This window comes from Vidua chalybeata, chromosome 16 (assembly GCF_026979565.1).
Source record: "Vidua chalybeata isolate OUT-0048 chromosome 16, bVidCha1 merged haplotype, whole genome shotgun sequence".
Lineage (NCBI taxonomy): Eukaryota > Metazoa > Chordata > Aves > Passeriformes > Viduidae > Vidua > Vidua chalybeata.
The window spans coordinates 5,299,457-5,313,276 of record NC_071545.1 but is presented as its reverse complement, the minus strand read 5'-3'; the positions used below and the strand labels follow the sequence as shown (position 1 = coordinate 5,313,276).

At 47.2% G+C, this 13,820-nt stretch overlaps 1 protein-coding gene across 1 annotated transcript; it reads right to left on the bottom strand.

Annotated features, from left to right (window-relative positions):
- Positions 1–2,945: 2,945 nt before the first annotated feature.
- On the bottom strand, positions 2,946–13,820 carry LITAFD (LITAF domain containing). The gene is made up of 5 exons (XM_053957874.1): positions 13,744–13,820; positions 7,520–7,635; positions 5,369–5,434; positions 4,087–4,246; positions 2,946–3,626 (listed from the first exon to the last, which is right to left on the bottom strand). The coding sequence occupies exons 2-5, from the start codon at positions 7,620–7,622 to the stop codon at positions 3,518–3,520; spliced, it is 438 nt and encodes a 145-aa protein (XP_053813849.1). The 5' UTR covers positions 7,623–7,635; positions 13,744–13,820; the 3' UTR covers positions 2,946–3,517.

Here is a 13,820-nt window from a genome sequence, read left to right as displayed (position 1 = left end):
AAAGGGGGAAATGTTCACATGTGATATGTCCTAATCTGGCTCCTGTATTCTATTTAATTTCTGCCCCAGGTGATGTTGAAGTTAGCTGTATACCAAGCACAGCAGGAAATTAACTTTGTTATGGCTGGAAGCCTTTATTTTTTATTAAATAGTTGTGTAAAACTATCGTATCTATAAATAATGGTGTAAAAATGTCCTAACTACTTCTGTTAAATACCTCTTGCACATCTCAAGTAATATATTTATATATTTTCTTTACTATATGTATACTTGTGAATTTGGTTTTTGCACCTTTCCTGATCAATGTCACTGACTTGGTGCATTATTTACCACTAATTAACAGCAATGCTTGTGGTTTCACAGCCAGATTTTAAAATAGAGAAAAATCTTAACATCCTAAAAAATGTGTGAATTGGTAAAACCTGTTGTGGTGCCATCTGTGTGGCTGCCTTTCATCCTTGTGGGTTTGTATTCCATTATGTCACAGTAGGTTGGGTGACTGGTGGGGACAGTCACTGACCTTGGTACAGAGGAGTGAAAGCTGGGGCAGCTGCTCTGGGAATGGCCTGGGTGTTGAGGAGGCTGCAGAATGTTGGCTCTGGGTGTCATGTAGGGCGGGGAGATGGTTGTTAAACAGTTTTTACATGTTTTGATTATGTTTTTTCACATCTCACAGTCAGAAGACTGGGGTTTCTGTGGTCTAAAGGCTAGAGTGATGTAGATGTTGAAGTAAAAATCAGTGGATATGCCCAGCCTAGCTTAACTGAACTGGGATCAGCTCAGTAGGGGCAGTTTGTGGTGCAGACTGACAGCTGGCTTAGGGTGACAGGGCTGGTGGGCAGTGCCATTCCTGAAGCTCTCTACGGCCACCTTCAGCCCAGTGTCCATTTGCCCTCGCTGTGTCGCTGTGCCGCAGGAGCTGCTGGGGACTCTGCCCAGTGTCCCTGACCCTTTCCCGGTGTTCCTGACCCTTTCCCGGTGTGCCTTTCCGGTGTCCCTGCCCGTGTCCCTCACCCTTTCCCGGTATCCCTGACCCTTCCCGGTGTCCTTGTCCCGGTGCTCCCGCGGGCGGAGCGCGCAGTGCGCCCCGTGCCCGGCAGGGGGCGGTGGCGGGCGGTGCCCCGGGACGGCGGCTGCGGCCCCGGCCAGTGAGGGACCGAACGGGCGGGCAGGGACAGCGCTCACACCAGGGACAGGGACAGTGCTCACACCAGGGACAGTGCTCACACCAGGGACAGGGACACTGCTCACACCAGGGACAGGGACAGTGCTCACACCAGGGACAGGGACAGTGCTCACACCAGGGACAGGGACAGTGCTCACACCAGGGACAGGGACACTGCTCACACCAGGGACAGTGCTCACACCAGGGACAGTGCTCACACCAGGGACAGCGCTCACACCAGGGACAGGGACACTGCTCACACCAGGGACACTGCTCACACCAGGGACAGGGACAGTGCTCACACCAGGGACACTGCTCACACCAGGGACAGGGACAGTGCTCACACCAGGGACAGAGACAGTGCTCACACCAGGGACAGGGACACTGCTCACACCAGGGACAGTGCTCACACCAGGGACAGTGCTCACACCAGGGACAGCGCTCACACCAGGGACAGGGACACTGCTCACACCAGGGACAGTGCTCACACCAGGGACAGTGCTCACACCAGGGACAGCGCTCACACCAGGGACAGTGCTCACACCAGGGACAGGGACAGCGCTCACACCAGGGACAGGGACACTGCTCACACCAGGGACAGCGACACTGCTCACACCAGGGACAGGGACAGTGCTCACACCAGGGACAGCGACACTGCTCACACCAGGGACAGGGACAGTGCTCACACCAGGGACAGCGCTCACACCAGGGACAGCGCTCACACCAGGGACAGTGCTCACACCAGGGACAGCGCTCACACCAGGGACAGGGACACTGCTCACACCAGGGACAGTGCTCACACCAGGGACAGTGCTCACACCAGGGACAGGGACACTGGTCACTGCCTAGGGACAGGGTTTGGACAGGGACACTGCTCACACCAGGGACAGGGACAGTGCTCACACCAGGGACACTGCTCACACCAGGGACAGGGACACTGCTCACACCAGGGACAGGGACACTGCTCACACCAGGGACACTGCTCACACCAGGGACAGGGACACTGGTCACACCAGGGACAGGGACAGCGCTCACACCAGGGACACTGCTCACACCAGGGACACTGGCCACTGCACAGGGACAATGGTCCCTGCACAGGGACAGGGACACTGGTCGCTGCACAGGGACACTGGTCACACCAGGGACAGGGACACTGGTCACTGCCTAGGGACAGGGTTTGGATAAGGATCTCTTTAAGTTCTTTAAGTGCCCGGTAGTGCAGCCCCGGTGCTGAGCAGGGTTGGGGAGTGCCCCGCATCCCCCTTGCCCTCAGCAATCCATGTGTTGTCTTCTGTTCTCATTCTCTTCTCTTCTCTTCTCTTCTCTTCTCTTCTCTTCTCTTCTCTTTCTCTTTCTCTTTCTCTTTCTCTTTCTCTTCTCTTTCTCTTCTCTTCTCTTTCTCTTTCTCTTCCATTTATTTTTCCAGCCAGCAATAAGCTGCAGCAGCTGCTGCTACTGTCAGTGTTGAGAGGGGTCTGGGCACCTCCTGGGCATTGTAATTGCAGATATTTGGTTGCCCAAGGTAAGTGATGGTAAAGTTCTGTGTGAAGGTAAAGTCTCCCTGCTTTGGGAGATGATGCACTGCTGTGAGAAGGCCAAGAGGTAAAATAAAGGCCATGTGTTGTGGTGACTTTTTTCAAGCTGTGTTTGCTGATTTTTCTTCTTTGTGTGTTTGCCTTCTGCATTGCAGCTTGTTAATGTGAAGGGGGTGTCCCAGTGACCTGCATCTCGGCTCTGGGTGCAACGGGGCATGGCAGCAATGCAGGCAGCAGATTTGCTGTATTGTGAACAATAACAGGTTTATTTTCTTACCTCATACATAACAGAGCAAAGACAGTCTCATAAGTTAGAGTTTTGTTAATAAATAATCAGCTACACTGTACCACCCAGAGCCCTGCAGGGGTAGATCCTGTAGGGAGAAGAGCAGAGAGAAATGAAATCCCAGCCAGTCAGTTCCAGTGCAGAGAAGGTAAGAGCTTCTCTGAAACATCCATGTCCAAACCTTGGTTAGTGGTGGGCTGAGAGGTCCAGAGGAGTCTGTGTCCCAGCTGGGTGGGAGATTTGAGAGGACCTGAAGAACTCACCAGCTGGAAACTTCACAGCACAGGACAGCAAATCAAATAGAGCATAAATTAAATGATAGTGCAAATTAGTCTTGGAGTGTTTTTTGTTTTAAAGCCAGTCCAACCATGTGGTGGTAAACTGGAGCTTACCAGGTGGGTTCACCAGCAAAGGAGCTGCAGAACCTACTAAGCATGGTCCTGAGAGTTTCCTAGCAGTAGTTTTATGTGCAGAATCTTATGCCATTAGGAAATGGAAGCTTTACATCATCTGGTTGCATAAACTTTGTTTCTATAGTCTTTTGTATCTATAAATGTGAAATTGGCAGCATGGGCAGTAATGATCTGCATCCTTGAAGATCTTCACGAAGAGAGGGACGAAGCAGCATCCAAAGCAGCACCTAGAGCCAAGGGGGAGATGGACATGCACAGAATGATTACTGCTTCCCTTTTACAGCTGTGATATTCCCCTGCCTTGTTCTGTCTGCCTTTTCACTGCGTGAATCCACTTCTTTCCCAAGTCTATTAATGTCTGAATTATCTTCCAAAAAATTAATCTTTGCTTCTGTCGTCTTATGCATGAGTCTGTTTCTGAGCCTGATTCCAAATTGCAGTTGGGAAGTAGACAACGTTGTACTAATTTCTGCTTGTCTTATGAAAAGTGAAGCATACTGGGATAAATTTAACAAGTTTGCATCCCCTGTAGCCATGATGACTGTATCTAGAAAGGACAGGATGGCTTCTCATCAAGTGGTGAAGGGCAAACTGTCTGCATAGGCACTAACCAGAACTTTGATTTTTTAATTACTCATTTTTAGCCTTCTGCTGTGCTGAATCTGCACAGTGCCCATGAAAACTTACCCAACCATGCACAGGCTGGTGCACAGGAGGTAGGACAGCTTGCCCAGTCTGTAGGTGACCTGGGTGGTGATGTGCTGGCGGCAGGAAGGACAGATTGTGGATGTTGGTTTGCTGGAGAAGATCCCTGCCACGATGATGGGAGGCTGGGGCACCAAATAAACTGAGTTCAGGAGGAGAGGAGAAGCAGCCAAATTAGAAGCACAGGAAATATTTTGCAAGTTATAAAGTCTTAATTGGGAGAATGTGGGTTCTTAATGTGGCATCCATGTTATTATTGTTGATTTCAGGTGAATTTCTAAGAGCCACTGTGCTGGTTGTTCTGTGTATCCCAATACATTGCACCTAAAACCAGCCAGTGTTTACTTGAACAAGGACGTACAGAGGGAATTGTCTGTGGGATAATCCCCAGGCAGGCAGTCCCCACACCCTCTGCTGGATGTACTCTGACACTGAGGATTTGTCTTCTGATATTTAAAATGATATGAAAATGCTTGTTCTCCCTGAAGAAGAGATTTGAAGGAGGTTGGGGAACTTTTTGGATCAACTTTTCAGTAGTTACGAGAAATTCATCAAAGCAGTTACACCTAAATGCCCTCAAACAGCTGCTGGTGCTGTCCTCAGTTAGTCTCTAGCTCATGTTTTTGCAGTCTAGACTTGACTATCATATTCCCTGAGGGGCACACCCCTTGTAGGTACATGAAGGATATTTTTTTCAGAAATGTTTTCAGTAAAAAAATACCATTTTAAGGATCTCGAAACATGTTTAGGGTACAACTTCACACTGTAGCCTGAGGCAAAACTTGAGGAGTGGGAAGGTATCTGTTAGATAGACAGGATAGAGCATGTCTGAGTTCAAGTGCCTTCTGGTTTTAGGGATATTTAAAAATGTATGTCTCCTTTCCTCCTGTATGAGGTGTTACTGACTGTTCTTCAAAGCCTTTCCTCAGCAAGTCCTTTGAGCTTCTCCACTTCATAAAGGTGACTAGAACAAGAACACTGGCCTTAAAATTATTTGTTCTGAAAGCCCTGGCTTTGGCATTTTTGGTTTGGTTTTGGTTTTTTTTTAATGGGTACTTCTGTAGATTGGCTAATGCTGGAAAATCAAATCTGAGTTCCTTGTATTAGTTTATCTTCTGACATTTCTGTGGAGATTTTCCAGCTTATGAGTTTGTGATTGGGTCAGAAAACTCCCACCCTCTCTGCTGACGTTAAAACCAAAGCCATTTCACTCTTGCTGGCACGCAGCCCCAGATGTTGTCAGGAGCACAGCCCCTGGGCTTACCGGGCTCCTCGATGATGGTGGTTTCTCGGTAGGAGTAAGGTGGGGGAGAAGGATACTCATAGCCCCCTGTGCAAAGAAAAACAGGGCAAAAACGTGTAAGTGCCAGCAGCTTCTGGCTCCCAAAAGCCCCGTGGGGAGAGACAAGAGGGGCCTCGCAGGGAGTGCCAAATCCAGCACAGGGACAAACAGCCATGGAACTGATTTGTGGGTTTTCAAAGCCAGGAGAGCTGCAGTGCCTGGCTGGCCTCACTTTTATAACAAAAGCTGAGAGACCAAATCATTTCTTAGGAAAGGCAGCAACTCCATCATTCCAGCATAACACTGTCATGATACTCAATCTTAATTTAAGGACTCCACTGATAAAGGACCCACATTACTTCTACCTTCAGTGGTAATTACCCTTACTATTTAGTATTAAGAGCCTTTTTACTAGTTTAAACTTTATCAGCTTTCAACAAAGATATTTCATCATACTCTGTTTAGAAAAAAAAGTTAAAATATCTTTTTCCTTTTGCTTTGGGAGAAGGGAAGGTGGTGACTAAGACACCTCAAGCTTTTTCAGTTCTTTTGCTAATCTTTCAAATTAAGAATGCAATCAGCCTACCTGAGGTGAAATAAATGACTGCATTAAAGAAATACACTCAAGAATACATTCAAAATAAATCCATGTAAAAAGCATTACAGCCAGCTGGCATGGATGTGGTACCAAACACAGGACTGCTCTGGGACAGGAGGACAGTCCCTAAGAGAAGTCTTGGTTGGTCAAGCCTGGGCAGCATTGGAGAAACCTTCACCCCCAGGCAGAGCCCTGAGCTGGGAGTCCAGCCTGTGCTCAAGCTTTTCACAAACCATGTGGTGCAACCAACCCACAGGGATACAAATGGAATATAAACTCAGAATTTTCCAGAGTGATCTAAAATACAGTGGCAAAGGTGAAAAAAATGTCAACAATATTGTCTTGAATAGGTTGCCAGAATTGCAATGGCATTTGGGTTTCGTGGTGGTGGGGTGGTGTTTAGTTTTTGGTTTTGAAGAGTTTTCTGTTTGGTTTTTTTGTTTGGTTTTTAGGGGATGTTATTTGTAGGGGGGAAAAATGTAAAAAACATTAAATCGTTTCCTTCTGATTTAGAAAAGGAATGTGTTTAGTACAAGTGAGCTCCCACTCGCTGTGTGTTGGTGGAGGATCTGCTGCCTGCACAAGGACAAGACGCTGCGGCTCAGCGCTGGAGCGGGCACTGCTGTGCCTCGGCTGAGCGGCTCACAAGTGAGACTCCTTCTCCACAGCCTCTGCTGAGAGCTCTGCTGAGCTTAGACAGAGGCCAGAGAGATCTTGGAAGACAAAAATATTTACAGAGAGAGCTGATCAGAGCGAAATGCTCTGAAAATGAGTCAGGTTTAGAGGCCCACGACTGACACATCGAGCCCTATTAGTTACCGCCTGATCTCCCATTAGGATTTTTCCTCCAGTCCTGTCCAGTAAATGGCGATTTCCTCAGCAGCAGGAAGGTAACGAAGGTGCAATCACTGAGGATGGGGAGTGCTCTGAGGTGCTTGTGTAGGTGTGAGAGCAGTGCCTGGGTCCAGAAGGAAAAGCCCACCCAGCAGAGCAGCAGCTCGTGGCACCCTCCTGCAGCCCTGGAGCTGAGCTGTCAGCGCTTCCCTGTGAGCAGGGGTTGCTCATCCCTGTCGGAGCCTGGGGAGGGCAGCTTGGCCAGCAGGGATGGTAGGGAAAAGGCCAGTCCTCTGTAAAACTAGATGACAATTTAAGCAGGACAAAGCCCATCCACGTACAGAGTTTGCTGGCTGAACATTTGCACGTGAAATTATTGCAGCGATACAACTGCAATAAAGCACGTGTTTTTTTTTTTTTTTTTTTTTATATTAACTAAACAAAAAAAAAGTTATTGCCTTTAGTTGGAACCGTGGATGCTGAGAATTTTAAACTTTCTGTGCTGAAAGGCACAGAAACATTTTAATGATGTTCCTATTAGGAGATCCTATCCCAACCCTGGGGTTTAATGCTGGCTCAGACGCTTTCTAAACCCATCACGTCCTGGCAAGGCTGGGCCCCAAATGTGCTCGGTGCTGTGCTGGAAACCAACCCCCAGCGAGCCCGAGGACCCCTCGGGAGCCCTTCCCGGCCCCGCTTACCCTCCTGGCCGAGCGGCGGGGCCGAGGGCTCCGCCCGGTACCGCTCGTGGTGCGGCTCGTACATGACCATGGGCACCTCCGGGCGCTGCTTCTCTCCAGACATCTCTGCGGCTCACCTGCCGAAGGGAGGGCAAAATAAAACCTTCCCTGCGTGACTCTCCCTGCCCTGGATTTTCCAGTGCTTCAGTAGCTCCCGCTTCTCACACTCGGGTGTTGCTTAGAGGGAAATTAGCAGTTCTCACACTCTGGTTTTTTTTGTAGGCTGGAGAGCAGTCAGTTCCTGTCGCACTTCATGATGAGGAAAGTGAAGGGCAGAAAATACCATCTTAACTTATTTCTTTTTGCTGGGACGCTAAAAGTTTACCCCCAGAAAACACTAGAGTGTGCAAACTCGGGACTAAAAGAGTTAACTGTGCAGAAAAGTTAACCTATTTTTTTCTATGGATTGTCAAAGTAATAAAAAAAAAAAGGGGAAGAGCACACTTGGAGCACCTGTGAAAAACCTTCACGCGTGATTAAGTCAGTGCAATCAGCGGCAATTCGGATCCGTCTATCTTTGGGTTGTTGTGCAAACTTATCATCATTGTTATCGCGACCAGTTTCATCCTGTGAAACTATTGTCTCATCGGTAGGTGACAGGCTTTTGTTGGGAAACATCCTTATTGTGGGTGACTACGCTGCCTGAGGCTCTGAGCAAGACGAGGCCACAAAATGTGTGTTTTGCAGGTGTTAGCAGGAGCTCATCTTCGCGATAAAGGCGGGTGGGAGGAAGAGGACAGGGATAGAGATGTGTGTTTGTATTCCTGTCAGCCGAAAGGCGATGATTATTCCTAGCTGCCCCTTGAACCCGTATTTACTGGTTCATTTCCTACCAATATTTACTGCAAGAGTCACTTGCAGAAGAAAGGCACAACCTTTTGCACAGGTCAGAGAGTGTTTTGAGGGAAAAAGGGAAATTTTGGGGGGAAAAGGAGCACAGATTAACAAACTGCCCGAATGTGTGAGGTCAAAGAAAAGCAGCAGAGGAATTGGTGGGCAAGGCAGGATGGCCTCAGCGGGTCTGTTTGCAAGGAGCGTTGGAGGGGGAGGACAGAAGAGGGAGTTAAAGTCAGCCCCTCAGGGAGAAAAAAAAAGAGGAATTTGCAAATATCACCAGGGAAGATGTGCAGTAATTTTTACAAATCTGGATGAACGGCAGGTGATATGAAAAATGGTAGCAGAATGAATCATTAAGGGAATAGGTAGGATGGTGCAGAGAAAAAAATCAGAAATACAGCATTGGCCATGTTAAGGCCAAAGATGCCTTAACAAGGAAATTGCAAATGCATGGATTGGAGAGGATGGCTGGAGAAAGGTGCATCTCAGTGTAAATGTTATAAAGGAGCTAAACCAGGGGATTGGGAATGGCAGAGGTGTTAGTAGGGCATTGTTGAAGCTTCATGAGGATCCCACTGAGAAGAAAAAAGATGGGTCAAGAGAACAGGAGAGTAGGATGAGGCTGTGAGAACCAAGGGAGAAGAAATAGTTTGTCAGTAGTGACTGAGGGCTCAGGAGTGCGGTGATAGATAATGTTACATTAGCCGGTGTTGGCCAAGAGCTGCTCCCCTGGGACAGGGATTAGTGGGGAAAATTACAGGGAGTCTCCAAGTTTTTGTCTTATTCCTATCTTGGTACACTAAATACTGGGTGGTGTCCATTTGGGTGACACTTCTGCAGAATTCATCTCGCTGTGAAACAGGAAAAAGAGGAAAGAGCTTTTGAATTCCATCCAGTGCTTGTAAGCCCAGGCAGGCGCCTGCAAGAGGCACAGGGTAGGAGGGAATAATAATGGCTAACACAGCGAGAACTTGTCAAGGTAACTGCTGAGTGCTAGCGCAAACTGACTAATCCTGGCTCCACCCAGCGAGGGATCAGGATAACATCGCCGGTAAATGTGTAGGACACGAGGTGCAAAGCGAATCAGCAGCAGAGCGGGAATGGTGTGGGATGCCAGGTTTGTGTCTGATCTGTTGGAGCTGCCGAGCACAGAAGCTGTGGGCTGAGGCTGTCGATAAAGCGCTGGATCCTTATCTTTCGGTGCCTTGTTCCGCGCTGCAGCAGCTGTGTGTGTGGGAGGGAGGAGCTGCCCAGGGCTGGGGGGCTCAGCCTGCGCCGGACACAGCACTGGGGGCTCGGATACCCTCTGGGCCTGAGTGCTGCGCGTCCAGCGGTCCAGGAAAGGCATTTTCTAGGGTTGTTTCTGCAGCTCTGCCGACCCTTTAATTTGGCATAGAAGCGCTTGCTCTCAGTTCTCGGTCCCAGCCGTGTATAAGGTGCCTGTGAGCCCTTTAGGGCCGCGACTCCCAAACCTGCCGGTGTTGTTGCCATAAATCAGAGCAAGCGATTTCCCTCTTTTTCAGAGAGGAAGATACGGGAGAGAACAGTGTGAATAGCCCCGGAGGAAGAAGTCGTAAGGAGAAATCTCAGGGAGCAGTTCCTGAAGAGCAGGAAAATGCCCTATAAACTTGCCTGCAGTGACACCCAGGAGGCTCGCAATGAATAGCTCAGGAGTGATGCGAGTTGCCCGCTCTGCAGTCACCCTGAGCAAACAGAGCAAGGGCACAGCCGCCCCTGGGGTGGGCTCGGGATTGTCCCAAGCAGATTGATTCAAACCACTGCAAACTGCTTGATTTGCAGGCAGAACTGCCTAGTCCCAGGGGCGCCGAAACAGTCCTCTGTGTTCTCTCAAGTTTTAGTCTCGTCTACATATGCATATAAACCGGTTTGCACGGGAAAATAAAGCTGACTTTAAGTCCTGTGGAAATCAGTATTTAAAAAAAAAGAAGTAGATCACACCCTGAGGCATATGCACAGAGAGCCAATTCAGTGAAAGCAAGGTGCAAATGACAAAGCCCTTCTGTTCCAGAAGGAGAGATCCCAGGGAAGGATGGACAGGCAGTTTTCATCATCTTCATCTGATTTGCTCCAGGATCTTGTGTTTGGGTGTGGAGAGCAGCCTGGTGCAGGCAGGCAAAGCTGATGAGCTGTGAAATTCCAGGGCACAGCCCCACTCTCCACTCCCACCAGCAGTTCTGCAGTCCCTCCTGAATGTCCCTGTTAACTAAATAACCCCACAGGTGGGATTAATTCGAAGTCTTCTCTGCTTGGAAAGGGATTTCATTTGAAAATCAATGTTGCTGCAGTACTAATACTTCTTCCAGGGTCATACCTGGCTCTCAAGGATGGCATCTCAGCAAGCAGTGACTTTTTATAAGAAGTGTTTGATCTCCATTCCAGCTTCATCTGCTGTCAGTGTGGGATTTGCCATTCAGTGAGGGTGTGTTCAGAGACAGAAAAAAGGGAACATGGAATTTGGGAAGAAACTCTAAGATTTGGGTATTTGAAGAATATAGGGTACAACATTCAAAAGTTTGGTAGCTTGGAAGATTAGCATGAAAACGTTATAGTAAATGATCTCCACATTTCATGGACATGTGGGGGAATAGCAGTTTTCTCCAGTGGCCTGTTGGCTTCTAGGACACTGGCCCAAAGGCTTTAAGTTTGCTGCAATGTGTTCTGGTTCTCCTGTCATCACTAGTTTAATGTTTTCCTGGGCATTTAGCCCTTCCAGCTGTGTTTATGAGGCAATTTAAATTTCTGATATTTTGAAGAGTGGCCATAAAATGCCATTGCTGGCATGCAATTACATCTAGGGCTTGAACAATATCAAGAGCCTGTCTCACTTCATTGAAGCAGTTAATTCCAGGTTTTGGCTAGCAGTGAAACACTGAATTCCTCAGTGGAGAGATCTTTTCCCTTTAGTCCTGAGCTGGTCATTTTGTGTAACATTCACAATGTGCTGACGGTTTTCAGATGTTCAAGAAGGAATAGTTCCAGCTCTAATACAGACAAACATAACTGGGGAGCAGCACTCAGGTATTTTCCTATTCTCATTCTTAAATAGAAGCTAAAAGAGAGGACTGCTGGCAGCAAAGGAGAGGTTGGACTTCAGAAAGGGTTCATTGTATCTGGAGTAGACAACCTTTTCAAGGAGACGAAGAGCGCTCTGCCAATTCCCCATTCTTTACTCATGAAATTCATTTTTTATTATCACAGTTATTCTGGCTTTTAATTCTGGCTTTCTGAATCAGGCTACCAGCCTATTCAAAAGGAGAGGATGTAGCTGAGGGGGACTGAATATGTACCATATTTCTTGCTGCAAACTCTTCACCTGGATCCCTTTTCTTGTCTGTTGACTGCCTTGACTCACCCCCTGATATGTGCACTCACAAGGCTGCTGGAGAGACAGGCACTGCCTGGGTTTTCCAGTCCTGTCCCACATCAGATGTTTGTGTTAGGTTAGTCCTTCATGAAGGGAGCCCTGGTCTATAATTCAGCACATTTACTGCTCCACATTTATTGCTCTCACCTTAAAGCAATTCAAAACACTGTAAACTTTCACAAACCTAGTCTGGAATTATTAATAGTAGTTTCTTGCTGTGTGTTATTGTGCCAGCATCATGCTTTTACAGAAAACCTTCTCCCCTTGAGCCAGCCCAGAGAATATTCCTGTCCCTTTGCAGCCTCCCCTTGACAGGACTAAGCAAGGTTTGAGTCCTTTTCATTTCTGTACAGTGAATTCATCCTTCTTATCCATGAATGGTTGGTGACCTCTGTCCTCAGCCTGTGGAATGGTATGAATGTCATCTTGTGTTTAATGGAAAAGTTGTCTGCAGGATAATCCAGCAGCACTTATTTCCTTTTCCCAGCCACCTCACGCTGGTGGTTTGTATTTAAGTTGTCATTAACCAGCAGCAGGTCTTTCTCCTCCAATGTCATTCTGTACTAATGAACTCCCAGCTTGCAGCTGAAATTTTTGGTAGTTTTTTAAGTTTTTTAAGTGGGCTGCTTTGTCGCTTTATAATGCACACAAATACTGCCACAGCAGGTCTCTAACTTTTCTTATTCCGTGTAATAGATTTTCTGCTCCCATAATTTGTTTCTTAAGTCATACATTTTATTAGCCACTCCTATATTTCTGCCAAGGTTATTCATTATAATACTGAATAAGATCCATCACTGCTTTCTGTGCTAACCTTTGATGCAAACCAGGTTTATCTATTAAACCTTGTTCCCTAATTTACTGTTTGAAGTATAATCCCTTGTGCCCTTGAGATGACCAACTTTATTCACATTTGAAGGGCACGTGCTGTGAAGGGTGAGCACAGCTGAGCCCTGGGATTGCATTAGAACTGGTCCCTCCCTAATTACCATTCCAAAAATAGAGTAATAACCACCAAAGGGATGCATTGTCCAGTGGTTTGTGCATTAACCTGGGCTGAGGAAAAAAAATGGGCTCAGTTCCTGTTCTGCCACAGTGACGTTTAACAGTTAATTAGTCTTGGTTTTCCTTAGCTCTGTTGTGGACAGAAATACTGTTTTGAGGAGATACTCCATCAATTGTGCTGTGATATGGTCACATTTGGTTATGCCTTAAAACTTGAGCAAGCAGAAGATGGGAAATGCTGAGTTTAGATTCAGCCTTTGTCCTCTGTGAACACAATTTTGTCTTTCACATTCCCTTTTAGCTTTCAAAATTGAGGGCAGCCTTACACAGTTGTTTCCAGCACTTAATCATTACTTTAAAAATTGATGTTTGCCAACTTTTCATTTAATTCCTTTATAGATGAACATTCCCTCACCAACAGCATTGACTCATGGGTATCCAGGATTTCATTTACACCCTTTTAAAAATAATGTCCATAACTTGTCCTTCAAATGAAAGCTGATAGAGCAGCTCAAGGAATGTGTCCTACAGCATCTGGAGCTGGTTTAGCAACTCTTAAAAAGTTATTATGAATAAATCCACTTAAAGCAAGCAGGTATGTGCCCTGCTTTTAGGTGTGAGCTAAGACCTTTCCTATGGTGCATTAGTTTTAATTTCTATCCTTATTACTGCTCTCATTTCCACCTTCTCAGACAGCTCCTTTTCCTCTCTTCCATCTCTGATCTGTTCTAGGAGAAAGAGAATATATCCTGAGAAAAAAATCTTTGTCTCCAGATTTTAGGAACAAGAGAGAGGCTTGCAAATTCTCAGAGCTTGCCACGAGAAGTTAACCCTGACAAGAGAGAGCCGCAGCTGCCACACTCCCTGAGCTCACAGTCTGCTCCAGCCCTGTCACCTCCTTTCTCTGCCTCCCGAGAGCAAACACAGAGGTGATCCCAGGCCATTTGAAAGCTCTTACCTTTCTGTAGCTCTGGCAAATGCGAGGAGGAGAAAAGTTTCAGAAGGTGGTCACTTCATCCATGTCTGTGCCCTGGC

Coding starts and splice junctions, on each gene's coding strand:
- LITAFD (XM_053957874.1), bottom strand. CDS start 7,622: ATGTCTGGAGAGAAGCAGCGCCCGGAGGTGCCCATGGTCATGTACGAG. Junction 4,247..5,368: donor CACCATCATCGAGGAGCCCG/GTAAGCCCAGGG, acceptor TCCTGAACTCAG/TTTATTTGGTGCCCCAGCCT. Junction 3,627..4,086: donor ACCAGCCTGTGCATGGTTGG/GTAAGTTTTCAT, acceptor CCTTGGCTCTAG/GTGCTGCTTTGGATGCTGCT.